Source organism: Piliocolobus tephrosceles, chromosome 12 (assembly GCF_002776525.5).
Source record: "Piliocolobus tephrosceles isolate RC106 chromosome 12, ASM277652v3, whole genome shotgun sequence".
NCBI classification, from domain to species: Eukaryota; Metazoa; Chordata; class Mammalia; order Primates; family Cercopithecidae; genus Piliocolobus; species Piliocolobus tephrosceles.
Genome location: NC_045445.1, coordinates 24,353,480 through 24,362,078, shown reverse-complemented (window position 1 = coordinate 24,362,078; position 8,599 = coordinate 24,353,480). Strand labels below are relative to the sequence as shown.

At 45.9% G+C, this 8,599-nt stretch overlaps 1 protein-coding gene across 2 annotated transcripts in view; it reads right to left on the bottom strand.

Annotated features, from left to right (window-relative positions):
• Nucleotides 1-614: 614 nt before the first annotated feature.
• Nucleotides 615-8,599, bottom strand: part of AIFM1 (apoptosis inducing factor mitochondria associated 1) — a 29,802-nt gene continuing 21,817 nt past the window's right edge. For both annotated transcript variants that reach the window (XM_026452004.2, XM_026452005.2), the window contains 6 exons: nucleotides 5,220-5,304; nucleotides 4,482-4,558; nucleotides 2,960-3,068; nucleotides 1,715-1,822; nucleotides 1,280-1,368; nucleotides 615-821 (listed from right to left, as the gene is read on the bottom strand). In XM_026452004.2, the coding sequence (XP_026307789.1) occupies nucleotides 630-821; nucleotides 1,280-1,368; nucleotides 1,715-1,822; nucleotides 2,960-3,068; nucleotides 4,482-4,558; nucleotides 5,220-5,304 (660 nt within the window). In that variant the 3' untranslated portion in view covers nucleotides 615-629. The remainder of the gene's footprint in view (nucleotides 822-1,279; nucleotides 1,369-1,714; nucleotides 1,823-2,959; nucleotides 3,069-4,481; nucleotides 4,559-5,219; nucleotides 5,305-8,599) is intronic.

The window sequence follows — 8,599 nt, the reverse complement described above, 5'->3', positions numbered from 1 at the left end:
AGGTTATAAATTGCTTCATCCTCCATCCTCTGGATTCACGTTTGAGCAAAGGGAACAGCAGATCCATCTGAAAGCTATGTGCATGCCCACCAGGGGTTATGCCAGTGGCTGATGCCAAGAAGTAGAACCGGGAAGAGTTCTACTCCTGCAGGCATGCACACTGCTCATTTTATCTGCCACTAGCTTGCACATGAGGCCATACCTGGTCTTCTGAATCAAGCAGTTCACACATTTCTAGGCTATATATTTTTTTTTGTGAGGCAGAGTCTCGCTCTGTCGCCCGGACTGGAGTGCAGTGGCCAGATCTCAGGTCACTGCAAGCTCCGCCTCCTGGGTTTACGCCATTCTCCTGCCTCAGCCTCCCGAGTAGCTGGGACTACAGGCGCCCGCCACCTCGCCCGGCTAGTTTTTGTATTTTTAGTAGAGACGGGGTTTCACCGTGTTAGCCAGGATGGTCTCGATCTCCTGACCTCGTGATCCGCCCGTCTCGGCCTCCCAAAGTGCTGGGATTACAGGCTTGAGCCACCGCACCTGGCCCACACATTTCTATTCTGTACCCTCAGCCTCTAAACACTCTGACCCTATTTGGTTAGGCTGATGAGCTTTAGCACACCACCGGGCAGACCTGTTCACAGGCTAGGGAGAATGAACTGTGCCTTGTCATGCTGTAGCACACTTACCACCCAGATGTTAGAGCGTGCTTGTAGCTCTGCATTTACCCGGAAGCCACCAAAATCTGAGTCTATTTCCAGGCCACCAGTCTTGGCCAACTCAACATTGGGCTCCAGGCCCACAGCCGCCACTATGTGGTCAGTTTCTACCTGAGGTAAAAAAAGAAATAATTCAGTCAATTACCACAGTTCCCATGTATGCCTACAGGCGTAACAATGGCCCATCATGCCATTAAGAATTGGGACTTCAAAAAATCATGGGTTAACTTACCTCTGGTAAATGGATTTTAAGTTCTATTTCATAAGCCTCCACCACCCCATCCCATGCACATCCCCCATGTCATTCGAACAGAAATCTGCCACCCTAGCCAGGACTCAAAACTCTGTGAGACAGATAGAAAGGGGCTAAGGGAAAGTGGTTCACAGGTGTCTCCTCTGGCTCTCATCATTCTGTTTTAATGGAGGGGTAGTTAATTCCGAAAATTATATCAGGTTAATGGCAACTGCCAGGAAAAATAATCTACTGGTGTCAAATGAAGGAGTAAGAATGAGGCAAGGGGAGTGGAGAACTGGAAGGCCTCCTGGTGGGCTGTCTTTTCCTTCCTTACCTTCCTGCCGTCTTTCAGCTTGATAAGTAACTTGCCACTGCTGACTCCAACCGATTGAACAATAGCATTGGGCATCACCTTAACCCCCTCTGTAAAGGCAAACAAGACCTGAGAGTGAGCCTACGAGGCTGTCGCTTTCATGGGAAGTAGGGAAGCTGACCAGTGGTCTCCTTCATGGTAAAACCAATAATCAGTACACAGGCAGTTTTGGAGAGCCGCAAGGACCTACACCCATGGCTCATTTTCAGCACTTCCAGGAATTTGGGGCATGTGATTCAGAACACCTAGATGAACTTAGCTGACTGGAGAATGGTGGAAACATTTTACAGGCCAGGTGATAGGGCTTATGTCAAGAGGGTTCCCATAGAAGCGAAGTTTGCCTTAGGTCACACTCAAAGGAAATAGAGTGGCAGCATCTAGAAACAGTCTCTCTACCTCGTCTGACTTTTTCCATGGTCCAGTTGCTGAGGTATTCGGGGAGGATCTTTCCCATATTTCCTTTCTCGGGGAAGAGCTGAATCACTTCTGTGCCCAAGGCTCGAGCTGGGAAGAAGAAACAGAGTAGTTATAGCAGGAAGCAAAAGTCAATCCTAGGAAGACAGTAAGAGAAGTAAAGGAGCAGCAGGCAGCCCTCACTAAAGACAGGGCAGAGCTGCAATCCAGGCCAGAGCGCCCACTTACAGGACACTGGGCATGAGGGCCTCGGTGCTCAAGTTCATTTGTAACGCAAATACAACAGGTATCAGAACTTCTGGCCCCAGATTAAGCTTCAGATGGTGAACTCTGTGTACTTCCACCCATGCAGTCACCTAAGGCTTACACAAGTGCTTTGCAACCTCTGAATAGGAAGCATCCTCCTGAAAAGAGCCCTGATTTCATATATCTGAAAAAGAACATTAAGGTAACTAGTTGCCATGAAACATTCCAACTGGAGCTCACAGATCTGTCAAGCTGGGAACCATCATGTGCCCAAAGAAGGTTTTGGCTTTTTACAGGAAGCAGCAGTTCAAAGACACCTGTAATTCTGTAGTCTGCATTGCCCTTATCATCTTCATAAGTTACTTTCCTTAATATTTTATTTCTAAGGAGTCCTGGCATAGAGGGTAGAGGAAAGGAAAGGAAAGGAAAGAAAGCACTGCTGTTGGCAGGGTGCAGTGGCTCACACCTGTAATTCCAGCACTTTGGGAGGCCGAGGTGGGTGGATCACCTGAGGTTGGGAGTTCAAGACCAGCCTGACCAACATGGAGAAACCCCGTCTCTACTAAAAATACAAAATTAGCCAGCTGTGGTGATGCATGCCTGTAGTCCCAGCTACTCCAGAGGCTGAGGCAGGAGAATCGCTTGAACCTCGGAGGCGGAGGCTACAGTGAGCAGAGATCGCACCATTGCACTCCAGCCTGGGCAACAAGAGCGAAACTCCGTCTCAAAAAAATAAAATAAAATTAAATTAAATTAAATAAAATTAAATTAAATTAAAAAGCATCACTGTTAAGTTGCTCAGGTGACAGCTTTTTGGTCACCAAGGGATCCCTCACCAGAACTAATCTCAGTGCTTAGCTTTTCACTGTATAAACCTTAATTAAACTCTTTCTACGGATCCTGCCAAACACATCTCTGGGATTCACAGAAAAGCTGTACAAGACTAGAGAAAGAATATCAAGGTCACTCCTCAATACTCACCCTTTCTGCCAAGAGCACAGGCCAGTTCGCTACCAAGGAAGCCCCCACCGATAATCGTAATTGATTTGACTTCCCGTGAAATCTTCTCCAAGCTTCTAAAGTCTCCAATCTGCAGGACCACATCAGTTTAGTCCATTAATTTCCAAAAGGGGCATAGCATAATAATACTAGGAAGTAGTTTCTTCTAAATCTTTGGCAACAGTAAATTTTCTCCTTGTATAAAGTGACTCAATTATAACTTCTATGTTATTAGCAAATTTCTTTCTTCATGGTAAAATTCCTTCTATAAACAGTGGTTCTCCATTGGTGGCAATTTTGTTCCTATCTTCCCCAGGAGGACATCTGGCAATATCTGAAGACATTTTTGGCTGTGAGGGCAAGTAGGTGCTCCCAGCATTTAGTGTACAAGAGGCCAGGATGCTGCTAACATACTACAATGGCATAAGACAGCCCCCACTACAATTATCCAGCTCAAAATGCCAATACTGCAGAGGCTGACAAACCTTGTTCTAGGAAGAACTTAAAAGACAGTACACAGTCTGGCCAACAGGGTGAAATCTCATCCCTACTAAAAATACAAAAAAAATTAGCTGGTCATGGTGGCACATGCCTGTAATTCCAGCTACTTGGGAGACTGAGTCACAAGAATCGCTTGAACCTGGGAGGTGGATGCTGCAGTGAACCAAGATCATGCCACCGCACTCCAGCCTGGGCGACAGAATGAGACTCAGTCTCGGGAAAAAAAAAAAAAAAAAAAAAAAAAAAAAAAAAGGCAGGGCCGGGCGCGGTGGCTCATGCCTGTAATCCCAGCACTTTGGGAGGCCAAGGCAGGGGGATCACAAGGTCAGGAGATTGACACCATCCTGACTAACATGGTGAAACCCCGTCTCTACTAAAAATACAAAAAATTAGCTGGGCGTAGTGGCGGGCGCCTGTAGTCCCAGCTACTTGGGAGGCTGAGGCAGGAGAATGGCGTGAACCCGGGAGGCAGAGCTTGCAGTGAGCCGAGACTGCGCCACTGCACTCCAGCCTGGGCGACAGAGCGAGACCCTGTCTCAAAAAAAAAAAAAAAAGAAAAAAGACAGGGCAAATCTTATCCCTGAAAAAATGACAGCAGTTTTTATACGCACAGTGTTAAGCAGCAGAACACCCCCTTGCTTTTTCTTTAGGTACTTTTTTTTCTGAAGTCTCAACACAGCACTTGCAATGAAAATGCCAACAGGCTATAAGGGGTTCCAATGAATCAAACGCATCAGGAAAAAACAACTATGGAAGAGCAATCAGAAGGATCTATTGCAAGCAATACAAACACTCCATTTTTTCCATAGGAGCTTAAAACCCTTGAGTGAGGTATCTGAGGTGCAGAGAGAGGAAGTGACTTGCTCAAGGCCAGATAACAAGTCTGGAGAAGAGCCATAAATAGAACTTGGATCTCCCAAGTCCCGGGTGGGTACTTGGGGACTGCAAGATTATACTACCTCTTCAAAAACAACACAAAGAAAACACTAAAGCAGACAATTACCTTTCTGAAAAGCGTTGTTCTACTCTTCACCTCTGCTCCAGCCCTATCAATGGCAGACAGACTTCTTGGAGTACCTCCTGGAAATAAGAGAAGGAAAACCCTTTAGCCCAACAAGCAGAAGCTAGCCCAAACAATACTCCCTCCACCACACAAAGGTGGGGCCCTCTTCACTTAGCACCATGGCGGCAACAACAGGATAGGATATGAAGGCTTTGTTTGCCTTCAGCTCGCCTCACAGCAGGCTTTTTGTCAGTTGTCTTTGAGAAGCAGATTTGAGAGTCTGTCTTCAAGGGGTACACCCTCCCCCTAGGTGGCCAAAAGGCCTTACTTTTGGCTTCCATGTTCTCTTCTAGTTTCTCATGAGGATTTGCCAGCTAGCATAGCTACATGGGTTTGATGAATTGCTTCTGTCTCCTCTCTTGGTTTCTGATTGCAACTGGCAATGAAGCCACAAACAACATCACTTTCAGGGCACAGGGCACAGGGTGAAGGCTAAGCAGGGAGAGAAAAAAGGGTAACTTCTTCATGCCTTTACCGGGAGAAGAGCAAGGATCATCCAGAAGGGCTGGTGATCCAGGATGCCTGGACACAGCCAGCTTCTGGACCAAGAGAAGACACCCACTTCAGAGAGTCTGGGTTTCTATTTTCTTAAGTAGTAATACCTTCTACAGAGAAAGCTGGACTCTAAAACTTGAATGAGCTGTATCAGGGAAGAAAGCCATCTCCAGAAATGCTCACCTGTTGCAATCAAGCACTTTTCATAGGTTATTTGAGAGCCATCATTAAGTTTCACCATGTTGTCTCTCACATCCAGCTGTACTACCTGGTACAGTCACACACATATACAAAAGAGGTAGAGATGAATCAGCTTTGAAAAAAATTTATTGAGATATAATTCACATCAAATTCACCATTTTAAAGTGTGGAATTCTGTGGATTTCAATATATTCACAAGGTTGTGCCACCATCACCACTATCTGATTTCAGAATATTTCCATCACCACCCCCAAACTCCAGGCCAATAAGAAGTTGTCAGTCCAGGACGGGCAGAGTGACTCATGCCTGTAATCCCAACAATCTGGGAGGCTGAGGCGGGCGGATCACTGAGGCCACGAGTTCGAGCCTGGCCAATATGGCGAAACCCCGTCTCTACTAAAAATACAAAAATTAGCCAGGTGTGGTGGCATATGTCTGTGGTCCCAGCTACTGGGGAGACTGAGGTAGGAGAATCACTTGAACCTGGGAGGCAAAGGTTGCAGTGAGCCGAGATCATGCCACTGCACTCCAGCCTGGGCAATAGAGAAAGATTCTGTCTCAAAACAAAACAAAACAAAAAACAAACAAACAAAAAAGTTGTCAGCCCAATAAGAAGAATTAGTTCTTGACCTAAAGCGATCCTTAAGAAACCATATCCAAGTAATCATGGGAACCACAGTTTCTGGTACCCAGTTTTTTCAGGCAGTCATATGGTGGAAATAGACAGAAAGCAAGTAACATTAGAGCAAGTCATGACAGTCCCAAAGCCCTGCCCCATGTGTGGAAAAGGAGAATCAGAATAGCCTTTCTTATTTGGCTGTTTGGAATTACTTATTATTACTTTGTTAATAACCCTCCTCCGTCTACAACATTTTTACAGAATGCTTTCTCCAACTTGTAGCCTTCACTGAAACTTGGCTCTCTCTTAAGGAGAGCTTACATGTAGAGGCTGTTAGTTCCCCCACACTCCACATCGCAAGGCCAGGAGGAGGTGTTGGCATTTTGCAAGCTTCTTGAGGTTACTGGTCTGCTGCTTCCAGATTCTTGTACTTTCATTCTCTTCTGAGGGACATCAGAGGAGTCCTATATTCCTATGAATCACTTTTTTGAGCCACCTCCTCGCTACTCCTCCTGATTCACTGAAGACCTTGTAAACTGGCTCATACTGTTCCTCATCTTGTTATCTCCTAAACCGCTCCTTCTACCTCAGTTATCCTACTTGTTGGTCACAATTTTCCATCCCTTCAGCTTTCGCTCAGTCTGTCTCCTATACTTGCTTTCAATTTTCTCTGCTTATTTGACTAGCTGCTCCATTCTAACTAATTTGGGCTGATGGTAGAACATCCAAACTGTTCTTTTGCCAGTACCTTTAATTCCCTTGCACCCTACTCCTTCTTATGGTTAAGAGCTTGAGCTTTGGAGTCAGAGAGAATAGGCACCCAGTCTTTGCTCCACTCTTTACTAGCTATGAGACCATTCAATTAAGCACCTACTATGTATCAAGTTTATTTTATTTATTTATTTATTTTTTTTTTTTTTTTGAGACGGAGTCTTGCTCTGCCGCCCAGGCTGGAGTGCAGTGGCCGGATCTCAGCTCACTGCAAGCTCCGCCTCCCGGGTTCACGCCATTCTCCTGCCTCAACCTCCCGAGTAGCTGGGACTACAGGCGCCCGCCTCGTCGCCCGGCTAGTTTTTTTGTATTTTTTAGTAGAGACGGGGTTTCACCGTATTAGCCAGGATGGTCTCGATCTCCTGACCTCGTGATCCACCCGTCTCAGCCTCCCAAAGTGCTGGGATTACAGGCTTGAGCCACCGCACCCGGCCTGTATCAAGTTTAGACAGTGATCCTCACTGCTTTCAGAGTTTAGTGGCCAGGACAATTTAATAAGCACTAACAGTAATCAAGAGTGATAAATGTGATATGAGTGGTAAGAACAGTGCAGGTAGTACTGGGAACATATGACATATGCAATCTAGTCAGGGTGGGTTGGGTAAAGCTTTCTAGAGGCAACGACATGAACTGAGATCTGATGCAGCTTCTTTAGCCTCCTTTGATTTGTCCTTGGTAAGCTCCCTCTTCAATCCAATCCCGCTACTCAACCCTCACATTGCTCGCTCTCAGATAACCATCTTATGTTCTATTGTATTGTGAAAACAAATGAAGCCATTAGATGTGATCTTCCACAGCTTCCCATGAGGGATGAGGGCTCCCCACCACCCCCGCCCAGCCTATTAACATTCTTGTCCCATCCAACAGGTCCCACCTTTGATTCTACGTCCTCTTCATGCTTTTATCCAATTGCCATCTCTCTCTTCTCATTTAAATCTTTTGAAAGAGTACTTTACCCTCTTTTCTAACTTCCCAATGGTATCTGTTTTATTTTATTTTATTTTATTATTTTTTTGAGATGTAGTCTTGTTCTGTCACCCAGGCTGGAGTGCACTGATGCAATCTTGGCTCACTGCAACCTCCGCCTCCTGGATTCAAGCAATTCTTGTGCTTCAGCCTCCTGAGTAGCTCGGATTACAGGTGTGCACTACCACACCTGGCTAATTTTTGTATTTTTAGTAGAGACGTGTTTTCACCATGTTGGCCAGGCTGGTCTCTAACTCCTGACCTCAAGCGATTCACCTGCTTCAGCCTCCCAAAGGTATCTGAACCGCCAAATCTCATGGTGCATTTTACAGTTCTTTTCTTCCCAGATTCCTCTGCCACAGTAATACTGTGGATCACATCCTCCTTCTTGAAACTCCCTGTATCCTTGGCTCCTGTCCTCAGGTTTCCTCATACTACTCTTTTAAGTTCTTTCCTAGTCTCCTTTGTGGGTTCTTCTTAACCCTGCCTCCTAAAAATTGGGGTTCCCCAGGGCTCTATCCTTGCCTTACTCCTCTTCTCACCAGATCAGTTCTCCCTGGGAGGCTTCACCTACTCTCATGGTTTCAACTCCTACACATATGCAGATGATTCTCGACTCTCTGTCTGAGCCCAGGTCCCCTGAGCGTAGCAGTCATATGTCCAACTGCCCAGAAGACACCTTCACACAGATATTCCACTTCATACTTAATGGTCCAAAACTGAATTTTATCTTCTCCCTTAAACCAGCTCTTCCTCTTGTAATGTCTTTTTCAGCTGAGACATGCAGGCTAGAAATTAGAAAATCATCTTTGCCTCCTCCATCTCCTACCTTTAACCAACCACCAAGCCTCATCAAGCATGCCTCCTAAGCATGCCTCAAGTGTGCTCCCTACTTCTCTTCACCTTTCTATCAAGAAGTAATACTGGCTGGACATGATGGCTCACGCCTGTAATCTCAGCACTTGAGGCATGCTTAGGAGGCATGCTTGATGAGGCTTGGTGGTTG